Consider the following 11,541-nt stretch of genomic DNA (forward strand, 5'->3'; position numbering starts at 1 on the left):
AAAATATATACAAATTGTCATGTGAATTAACATATTATTGCTTAACACTTTCTTTAGTAAAAAAAAAGAAAAGAAAAACTTTATCCATGGAGCATGGAGGCTACCTCTACTAAAAAATGAACAAATTAATCTTTATACATTAGATCAAAGAGTAAAATAATTTTTTATTAAAAATTTATCTATTTTTATTGTTAAAAAATAATATAACTAACAGAATAACTAAACAATAACACATGTTACGCCAATGTACCTCCACGATACTTTCACCATTTTATAAATGCAAAAGTAACACTGGCAGAGGGACACATGTAGGGCATGGCATTGAAGCAAAGAATTAGAAAGTATATAATGTAGCATTGAAATGAAGAATGTGGGAGTTAGTTTATTAAAGAAAGAAAGAAGAAACTCTAGCTTAGGGCATTACATGACAAATAAACATAACCCCAAGACAAGAAAAACAAAAACCCTATCACGTTTGTCTCGTCTTGTTAGTGACAGCTACATTAGGAGGGGCAATAAATTAGCAATTGACCCATATGCCTATATTAAATTAATTTTTGTAGGTAAAAGTACTATGAAAGCCCTCATATTAGAAATTAAATTACGTTTTGCCTCTTTTACTAAAAAAAAGGATAAATTAATCATTTCTATCAAAACTTTCATCCATTTGTATAGTTAAAAATTGGCATGATTGATAAAATATTCAAACAATAGCACATTGTGTGCCACGTGTATCTCATGCTGACGTACAGGAATCAATTTTTAACAACAAAAATGGATGGAATTTTTAACGGAATGACTAGTTTGCTCTTTAATCTAACTCAGAGGGATTAATTTGCCATTTTTTTAGTAGAGGGGACAAAATGCAGGCTTCCATGGTACTTTTACCATTCTAGTCTTATTTTTCTTTACATACAGCTGCAACTGGCAGTGGACATTGACATCAATGTCCACCATCCTTGTTTTCCTCATCATTCTTTGGCTCTGAAAAAATAAGGTTAAAATGAATTAGAGTTTCTAGAATCAAAGCAAAGCGCTATGGTAATATTTTCTTTAAAAATATGGAGACAAGACAGCAAGTAAAGGATGCTTACTATTTGGATCTTCCATCTCTAAAACTAACAGCTAAATGTTTGAAGAACTCTTTGGTAGCATCTGCATGTTCATCATAACAAGTATAACAATTAGGACAGAGATATAGTACCGGGTAATGAAACAAACATAAGCAAGGATGGCATTCACTTAAACCATCGAAGTTATAACAATACTTCAGGCCATGAGCTCTAAATAGTTTAGTCATTTTTACATATTCTAATGGAACTAATCCCCCATTTTATGCAGATTTCGGTATATATATAACCTTAACCAAGATGATACAAGTTAAAGCCGAATCTGATTGGCAGATAAAACATCTCCGAACACATGGTTCAAGTTCAGGAAACTAATCCAAGTTCCATCCTAGACGAGTCCAATATATTTCACAGGGTTAAGTACTCTCTTATAGTGTTTTAACATTCATGCACAAGACCTACCATGATTCATTGTCAAAGATGGATCTTGCTCATCTATGGATCCAATTACTTGTGCCGGTGTACCTGCTACCATACTTCAAAACACCCCGAGAAGGCATATCAAACATTTAGGATTTAGTCATAGGTTTTAATGAAGTGCAATCGTGATATTTGGGAAAGTTTCTATATACCTATGAGGAGGAACATGTTTTAGTACAAGGGAACCAGCAGCAATCATTGCACCTTCACCTATTTTTATATTCCCAAGTACGGTCACACATGCACCGAGTAGTGCAAGATCACCAACTTTTGGGTGGCGATCACCGGTTTCTTTCCCAGTCCCACCCAAGGTCACACCCTGAAAGAGAGCATTATATAAGGTTTTTTCTAAATTCCAATGAATTGAACTAAATTCTGTTTTCTTTTATTTTATTGGATTATTAACAATAAACACGGTGGAATTTGATAAAGAGAGAAGGGAAACAGAACCGGTTTTCATAAGACAATCATAAATGAATGATAACAAAGTAGCTTACATGCATCAATGAAACACGATTTCCTACAACTGCTGTTTCACCAATAACAACACCAGTCCCATGATCCAATAATATACCGTCTCCGATTTTTGCAGCTGCATTAAATCGTGACATTAGAAAACCTTTATTATCTTCGCAGAGACTGAACTGAATAAGCAAAAATCACCATGTAAACCCTCAAAAAGAAAGAGAGATATTATAAGCTGTTTCATGCAACAAAAGCACATAGCTCTTTTCCCGTTTTTATAAGAGGAAGATGTCATATAACTCGGATGGAACTTAATAACAAGAAGCATGAGAAACATTGTAAGATTAAAGTAAGAAACAGATATACCTGGGTGTATGTCAACTCCAAAAACCTGAAAAGTATGTAAAAGAAATATTAAATGGCATATGAAAAAAGGTATACACCTAATCAAATGACTAGAAGTGAAACTCATACCTCACTAATCCGGCTTTGCAATGCCAGTGCCAACACATTTCGCCCTTGCTTCCATAAGGCATGAGCTACTCGATATGATTGCAGAGAATGGTATCCCTGAAAAAGGATGGAACTAGTAAGGACAGTCAGAGACAGAATTCGATGCCCAACGGTTGCTAACAGCCTTATATGTTTTATATCTTAACATATCTTCTCTTTATATCTGAAACCATAATAAATCAACAAGCTTTTCACCATTAGGAATACACCAACCAAAACAAGGGCAGCAATGTAACAGTTTGGGGTAAAAGTTATGACATTATGCATACACGAGCAAGTATCCGAGAAAAGTATATATTACCTTAAGGTATAGTAACGCTGAACTATAAGATAAACAAGAAGGATCTCTATCTATGAATGCCTGCAGAATAAAGCATTTCCAAATGCAAAAATACGATTAAAATGATTGTTCGGTAAGAACTTCTACAATCAAACATCAATTCTATATGTCTTTTCTAAAGAGTACCTGCACATCCAGGCGTATTGATCGTTGAATATCTCTATCATGCATCATAACATTAGAAAATATATCCATAAGTTGAGTTGCCAAGAGTGTCGGATTCTGTAGACGATTGGCAAGAACAAAAGCCAATGCTTGTTCTAAACAATCATGTGCTAAGATACTTGCATACAAGAAGCTACTTAAAATAGGTTCCTTTTCTGCCTGCACCAAGTAGCAGCATATTTATCAATTAATCTCACACGATCATCAAGAATAAAAGGCAAATTAAGAGCTGTCATAGAGGACATCAGTTGATCCTTCCATCGGTACTAATAAACAGCCAGTATTTCAATTTAACGTGCATATGATAATAGAAAAACTGAAGCCAGGTTAAGAGACAAGACCATGTAATTAGCAACAAACTCCCAACACTCCATGAAAATATCATCAAAGATAGTCAACTAACCATGAGATCCATCAACTATAAACTTGTTTCTGATTATAAATCTTAAATAATCAAAATCCCATCACAAACAAATCAACGAACACCTTGCAAGCAATACCCCAAGAAAAATACAATTTAAAAAAAAAAAAAGAGAGGAGAAAATAAGTATGAAAATTGGGCACCTCCAGCTTGGCCTCCTCTCGTACAGCTTCCCAAATTGGGTCACGACCCGAATTAAGAATAGAGTCAGTGTCAGGCTTAGAAAGGCTCATTGCATAAACTGGAAACACCTTCTCAAAAGGGAACGTAGCATTAAATTTAGCTTCTTTCTCTCCATCTTGTGTTTCTTTTAGGGATAGCCCAGCGGAGAACATATCGGGAAACGACTCCCAACGCTTATCACTAACACAACCCATTGAAAAAAATATGTGGAAAGGGAAGAAAAAATAAAAATAAATAAAAGCTAGGGATTGCTTAGAAATGAAAAAAGCTCTCTCTATTCATGAATATGAGCAAAAGATAGGAATCTAAAGATAGGAAAACGTGAAGGACAAGTGGTGCAGTGAAGAAGAGACCTTGTTTTCCTTTCTTCTTTTTTTTTTTTTTCCTTCCCTGTGTGTGTTATTGTGTTAATTGAAGTTTGTTTCTTGCTGTTTTAGGCTTACAGGAGGGGGAGCGATCTGAAAGATAACGTGTTGCAATTTTTGTTTTGTTTTTTTTCGGCTTCTTGTTATGTATGGCTCACATCACATGTCTCTGTTTTTCACCATGGTTTGGACTTTTTGAGCTTTGTGGGTTGCGTTAAGGTCTTTGGGGGAACCAATAATAGCTTTGTACTTTTATTTATTTACCTCTTCTTTTTTCTTTACTTTTTGGGTAAAAACAGACCCCAATAACACTAATGTTTCTTTTTGGGTAATTTCCACTTTTGGTCATTTAATTATTAGTAAATTTATATTCTCATTATCTAATTATAAAAAATTACAATTTGATCATTCAACTATTAAAATCAATCATTTAAGTCTCATCTTCATTAACTTGTAATCTGAAAGGCACCATTAAGTCACCCCATTATTAGAAAATTTTCATTTTGACCACTCAACTACTTAAAATCTACAAAATAATCATTAACGAATCGATGATATGATACATTAATTGATAAGCTTAAGAACTAATTCGGTCCCTTAACTATAACTAAAATATCGATTTGGTCTCTAAACTATAACCATATTTGAATAACCATGAATATAGTTGACTCTTTTTTTTCTTGGTCAAACGTATTTATTTTTCTCAATCAATGGCATTTATAATATGCATTCTTTTTTTACAATATTTCCTTCTATCTATAACCTAAAAAACTTAAAACAGAAGAGAAATGCTCTTGGAAAGCCACCCATAACCCCAAAAGGACTTAAAATGGAGGAAAAATGCATTTGAAATCACGTTTTTGTTGCCGTTACAATAACAATAATACTAATTAAGCTAAGGCTCAATCAACATATTTAGTATTCTTAATTCCTACAAAAACCAATTAAATGTGTACTAGGAATGTAAATTAGATCAGCGGTGAATCGATCAGACAATTGGTTCGTCGGTCTATCTAATTTGGTTAAATAAATTATTAAAATTTTTAAAAAAAAATCCGATTCAATTTATGCATACCAAATTTCAAACCACTTAATCTAATATATTTTTCCGGATCGATACCTAATTAATTTTCCATTCAGATCTCATAGAAAAGAATATAAAATCTAAACAAATCAGCACAAATGAAACCATTGTTCCTATTATTAGCAAACCTCTTTAATTAATTATTACACTACTCGCAGTGCATTATTGCCAGTTGATGTAACATATTTCAGCAATTGACATCCATAAAATCTTCATCATAAAAATACAATATCATTTTCATAGACCCACACATTGGGTATTTTGTTGAATTTTAATTATTTTGTATAACAATATTTTATTATAATAATTAATTTTATTATGAAAATAAAATAAAAAGTGACCTTGTCTCCTAAAATGGTATAATTGTTTCAAAGTCCTTTAAAAATTGTAAGATCTACAAGTTGATATAATGGTAAACTACATTTTGACCCTAAACACTTATAGTTTTACTTTTTGGCCCCCAAAACTCTGTAATAGTAACTTTGGAAATTACTGACTGCTGATTAAAAGTGAAAAGAAAAATGACAAAAAGCAATGTAAAAAGAAAAAGGGAGGGTTTCATTGTCCATATCTGCAGTTTTGCAGTTCCTAAAAAAAGCAGAGCCTCCCACTCACCATTTGTATATGACCATGTTAACGTCCAGAAACATTTGCACTTTTTTTGTTCTTTTAGTTTATTTTATATTTATATAAAGCACACTGTTTAATTGGCTGACTGATGTGGGATTATATAATTCATCACTGAATCAATTTTATATATAACATGATTGATTTTTATATAAACACTAGCAGCCTTATGAATCTTTTTTTAGTATATATCATGTTTTTCCTTTGCTGGATGTAATAATGTTCTAACAGGCACACATCAACTATTCAGCCCTTCGCGTTCTAACAATATCACATCCACCCCATCCGCCACGTCCAGCCGGCGGTGCTCGACAGATGACGCGGAGCAAGTGACGGTGGCGATGCAGGTGCTTCCAGCGGTTGTCTTGCTACTGTGAGCCTCTCACAAGGTTAACATAGCAAATGTTTAGTGAATTTAAACTTTATTTTTATTTTTAGAAATTCAATTTTTGTAATTTTTTAATTTAAAAATATAAATTCAATTGTTATAATCATTAAATTTTTTATTAAATTAATTTTTTTTGTTGCATGGTTATTAAATTAGTTTATTTATTTATTTTAAAATCTGAAGAGTATAAAAATTTGGGGCACATTTTTTATCATCGATTAATTGAATTAGGTTAATTAGTATGATTTTCATCTTTTTATAAAAATTGAGATGTTTGTTTCCATAATTTGTCAAAATTTAATCCCTATACTTTACGAAAATTGAGAAGCTAATCCAATTGGATAATATTGTTAAGCCTTATTGCTAAATTGTTGAATTGAAAATTAATAGTTTAGCAATTTATACTTAATTAATTAGGAAAATTTAGTACAACTTAACAAAATCAAGAACTCAAGTTCATGTGTTTAGCAACAATTGGACTACCTTATTGGTTTTCATAAAGTACGAGGACTGAATTCTAACAAATTAAAATAGATGGATTAACTTCTCAATTTTCATAAAAATAGGAGATGAAATTCAAAATCAAACCATTAAATTAGCTAAACTATTAGTCGTTGTTCCATGTGTAAGTTGTGATTTAGTCCATGTATTTTAATTTGATCATTTTAATTATTATACTTTTCTATTTTAAGATTTTGATATCGATTAAATGGTGGACATTAAATTTAGGAAGTTAAGTTAAGTTATTTCCGAACATTTATGTGACAAACATATTATCAAATGTACGTAATATCATGTCAGTTGCTACTTTCACATATCAACCCAAAATGTCATTGATGAATTTAATAATTGTTGTTTGCATCAATAATTAAATTTTAAATTTTGATCAAGATATGGACCATGATTGATCAAATTGGAGAATATAGAAAATATATATAACTTTATGCATAATACAATATTAATAGTAAAATATAACCAAATCGATTCAACTATTACTATTTAAGTTAGGATTAAAATTTAAAACTTAAAATTACAAAATAAATTCGACCAAATTAAAGTATATGAATAGTTTACAATGTTATTGATCCATTTATTTTGATCGAAATTTAAATATTATGTATGTTTATTTGAAAAAATATATTTTTGCATAATTATATTTTTAAAATAAAAATAAAATTTATTATCAATATAATAATATTAAGTTTGACTTAAATTAATTTTTATATAAAAAATTATTCATAGAGAGTCCTTTTCCAGAAAATGACTTGTACTATTCAAAAGAATAAATAATTTTATAAAAAACATGAAATGACTTAGCTGACATATAAGTCACTTTTTGTTGATAAAATTATTTTTATAAAATAAATAAAAATACAAAAGAAAAATTTCCCTAAAATTTTCACATGACATACAAGAAGTAATAAGAAAAACAAAATGGTAGTAAAATTTTGGATTATAAATAACATACAAGAAATTGGTTTTAGCAAGCAATAAATACAAAGGACCCAATTGAAAAACAACCGACCCAAGGTGTCTAAAACAAAAAAAGATGACAGAATTTTGTAGTTATCTAGTTGGTAAATTCTTGGTACCATTGCTGCAACATTGGAGTGTCAGTTCCCTTTCCATAGGATGCTTTATTCTTATTATTACTATTATCGTTCTCCGCTTCTTGGTCTGACTGCACCACCTTCCTCCGCCGCAAATTATGTCCGGCCAACCGATCCCGGCAACTCCTTTTGGTACCATCGAACTTTGATATTTCATGAAATCTGCTCCAAGTTGCACACATAATTAGACTGTTAGATACTAGGAGAAACAAGAAAAAGAAAAAAAATCTTTGTCTGAAACAGAAACAAAGAGACATAAATTTGGACATTTTAATTCAACCTGCTACACTGCTGGCAAAACCTTTGGCGAATGCCTTTGACCAAAACGAAAGCATCCTTGGCATGTGGCTCACAGACTTTATGCCGCCGATGATATTGCTTTGCATCTTTCAAATCGGCACCACATTCATCAGCTTGACAACCACCGCCGCCGCCGGAGATGGCAGCAGAGTTAGAGTAGTGTATGAAAGTATTCATCCTCTCATATCTCTCTCGAGGCACTACCCTTATCTTCACCATCCTCTCTTCTCTCTGCTCCTCCTCCTCCTCATCATCAACCCAATTTACCGTCGTCTTACATGCCCTTTTAGCCATTTCCATAATAATAATAATAAAATGAAAGTGAAAAAGCACCTTTACAAAGGGACTAAACTAAAACGAAAGTGAATGTTTAGGGGTTCTGTTAATATGAGAGGAGAAAGAAACCAACAAAACCAAGGGATTAATAATGAAAGAGACAAAGACAGTGAGTGACTGTGACCCACCATATATTGAAAAAAAAGAAGAAAAAAGGGCAAAAATGTGTGTCATATATCATGTAGTCGGCAACATAGAAAAGTAATTGAGTTTTAAGTTTAAGGATGATATTATTTAGTTCATTTTTTTTCTTTATCATACATTTTTTCACCATGGGTTTCTACCTTTGTGAACGCCGGCCATAAAAAGAAAACACAAAAAAAGGGGTTTTAAACGGTTGAGAATCCAGAGAGACACGTAACCATGTTCACGTTTGTTCTATGACAAGACAATGACAAATACAGGTAAATAGAACAACCCAACTTGGATGACACTTGCAGGAGAAATCTCTTTCTGGGTTTTCCTTGTTTTGTTTTATGATTAGCTGGATGAGAACATCATCATGTTATTGGCTTATTACATGAAATATATGATGTTTGTTGGGTTGGGTTGGGTCATATCATATGTAGGTGCTGCTGGACTTTGCTTACTTTATGTTATGTGTTTAGCCCAAACTGCAAAAATGAGGGAGTGGGGAGATTTTGAATGGGCTATGGATCCATATATTTCTTTTCCTTTCCCTTTTAATCTATATTTATATTTTTGAAAGTTTTTATTTAACTAATTGAATTATTCAAAAGTTTTTATTTAACAATACGATGGATTAGTACCCATCGATAGTCAATCTAGGAGATTGGAGAATAAAGTTATTTGAATTTTTGTTTGTAGATTTGTGATGTAAAAAGTTTGTTAGGATCGTCCCGATTAAGCAACAAGTAACAAAAATAGTGGAATAAATTGAGAAATTGAACACACAAATTTAACGTGGAAAAACCCCTCCAAAGAGGATAAAAAAAACCACGGGCAAAGATAATTTTACTATAATGGCAAAAGAACGAAGAGTACAAAAAATGGAGATAAAACTAAACCCCAAAAACCCGAAAACAAATAACCCTCAAAACGTAAACACAAAATTCTCTAAATGTGTTATGAGTTCTAATATCTAATGGGTGTCCTTACTAATGTTGTGAAAGAGCCTATTTATAGGCTAAATTCATATGTCAAATAATAATAAAATAATCTAAACTAATCTGTGTTTGACTGAAACAAATAAACAGAGTTTAACCAAAAGATTATTTCTCAAATTTGACTGAAAATAGGAGTCATACTTAACAAAATTGTTTCATTAAAAAAACTAAATTTTGTAGAAGAGATGAGGAATGAGAACCTTCGATAGGTGCAAATAATGCAAACAAAAAAGGTTGTACAACAATGGTTTTAACAACTTAGTGATTTAAATGAAAATTTTCAAATAGGTCAATGATCATTTTGTCGATACAATGATACAACATAGAAGTGGTACAGAGGAGAAAGTGTATGGAGGCCGATTCACCTAGTCGGGGTGGAGAGTCGAAGGTTATGGAGAGTGGAAGTGAAGAGAGTATTCAGGTTGAAAGTTGGAGATAGGTTGGCAAAATGTAGGCTTGATACTCTTAGAGAGTCTATCCCTTCTTCCTCGTTGTTAGGGGCATTTATATGCGAGGGTTCCGTGTAAGGTTATGTTAACATGTTGGACTTGCCATTAAGTCATCATTATGGAACGTGTAGGGTAAATGTCTTTGACGGAACGAGGATGTCTGTGATGAGATAGATTTTGTCATTTATTCCGACTTGACAGTAAGGAGGAGTTGAGCCCACGTGATATTTGGTGACCAACAAGTTCATGTATCTTATGAAGTCTTTAAGATCCGGACAACAGATGGCCTACACTTTTTCGGATGGTCATCTCGGAAGGGAAAACTCATAGGTGACCTCTCAATTCACTAGTGGCAGGCTTACTGTTTGGGTGCCTATTTGGCTTGCCAGGTGCCTTGACGCGGATGGAGGTATAGCAATAACTTTTTAAAGTTGGATGACCAAAATGTAAACTTACTAATAATTTAACAACATTGAGTATAGTTTACATCGTAAACTTTTCACTCGCATAATAATTTAATATATATAAATGACTTTATTTTGCCAACAACCACATAGCTTTGTGGTAAGAGTACTATGTTATAGGCATAAAAACTTGACTTGATCCCAAGCAACCCCATTTCCCATCCTCAAATGAATTTATTCTCATTTATAACCTTGTGTATATTTATAGTACATTAGTTTGGTCCCAGCTTCCTATAATGCAACAATTAAAGAAAATGAGAAGTTATCGATAAAAAGAACGGCGAGAACCTGTAACACCCCCTAACCCTTATCCGCTGTCAGAACAAGGTTACGGAGTATTACCGGACTTTTCAGATCAAATAAGAATATTATATAATCATCTAGCATACACACCATAATTTAATCATATTGTCCCTTTTATGAGCCCTCGAGGCTCAAAATGTGTTTTAGAAACAAATTGGGACTAAATCAAGTACTCTAGGAATTTTTCGCAAAATTTCAAAAATTTTCCTAGGTGCAGGGGACACACACCCATGTGTTAGCCGTGTGGACTCAAAATGAACCTTAAACATCAAGTTTACCCTTCCCTGCAACCTTGAACACCAAACAACTCAAAAACCAATCGTTCAATCACTTTAAAACACGATTTAATACCTTTAAAACATGTCAAAACAATCATCCTAGTTTCTTAACTAATGTACCCTCATAGGTACTTCACATATATTATCAAAATAATCAAATAAAACACCATTTAAGCCAATTCTAAATTCATACCAATTTAAACCCAAATTTGCCTATATCACTCTCACTTATGCATCAACTTAAACATTCCATATTAAACCTCAACTTAACACGAATAATCATGTATATAAGTAACCAATATCATCTTATAACATCATTTACATTCACTTCCCAAAATGATAAGCATAAGACATCCTAGGTACATGTCGACACAAAAAGAAACATACATCACCACATTTTGAGTTCGGGATCGTTGATGGATGTTGAATCTGCAATCTGACTTTGACCTAACCTGCGCACGAAAAACAAACCGTACGCTGAGTATAAACTCAGTGGTATTTCTATAATCTAAATATTTAAAAATAAAACAATATAATATGTATAATAAAATGTTAAGCACAATTGAACATTTA

General features: G+C 32.3%; 2 protein-coding genes across 2 annotated transcripts; both read right to left on the minus strand.

Moving 5' to 3' along the window:
* Positions 1–362: 362 nt before the first annotated feature.
* LOC105787406 (serine acetyltransferase 4) lies at positions 363–4,157 on the minus strand. The gene is made up of 10 exons (XM_012613783.2): positions 3,598–4,157; positions 2,995–3,192; positions 2,830–2,889; positions 2,490–2,585; positions 2,382–2,406; positions 2,048–2,142; positions 1,703–1,869; positions 1,533–1,606; positions 1,095–1,155; positions 363–984 (listed from the first exon to the last, which is right to left on the minus strand). Coding segments are annotated over exons 1-10 (1,011 nt in total). The 5' UTR covers positions 3,832–4,157; the 3' UTR covers positions 363–983.
* Positions 4,158–7,524: 3,367 nt separating this feature from the next.
* Positions 7,525–8,471, minus strand: LOC105787407 (squamosa promoter-binding-like protein 3). The gene is made up of 2 exons (XM_012613785.2): positions 7,992–8,471; positions 7,525–7,873 (listed from the first exon to the last, which is right to left on the minus strand). Exons 1-2 carry the CDS (start codon positions 8,309–8,311, stop codon positions 7,672–7,674), a joined length of 522 nt encoding a protein of 173 aa, XP_012469239.1. The 5' UTR covers positions 8,312–8,471; the 3' UTR covers positions 7,525–7,671.
* Between the last annotated feature and the right edge of the window lie 3,070 nt (positions 8,472–11,541).

This window comes from Gossypium raimondii, chromosome 2 (genome assembly GCF_025698545.1).
Source record: "Gossypium raimondii isolate GPD5lz chromosome 2, ASM2569854v1, whole genome shotgun sequence".
Lineage (NCBI taxonomy): Eukaryota > Viridiplantae > Streptophyta > Magnoliopsida > Malvales > Malvaceae > Gossypium > Gossypium raimondii.

Coding starts and splice junctions, on each gene's coding strand:
- LOC105787407 (XM_012613785.2), bottom strand. CDS start 8,311: ATGGAAATGGCTAAAAGGGCATGTAAGACGACGGTAAATTGGGTTGAT. Junction 7,874..7,991: donor TTTTGCCAGCAGTGTAGCAG/GTTGAATTAAAA, acceptor AACTTGGAGCAG/ATTTCATGAAATATCAAAGT.
- LOC105787406 (XM_012613783.2), bottom strand. CDS start 3,831: ATGGGTTGTGTTAGTGATAAGCGTTGGGAGTCGTTTCCCGATATGTTC. Junction 2,890..2,994: donor CAATACGCCTGGATGTGCAG/GTACTCTTTAGA, acceptor TTTATTCTGCAG/GCATTCATAGATAGAGATCC. Junction 2,586..2,829: donor CAGCGTTACTATACCTTAAG/GTAATATATACT, acceptor ATCCTTTTTCAG/GGATACCATTCTCTGCAATC.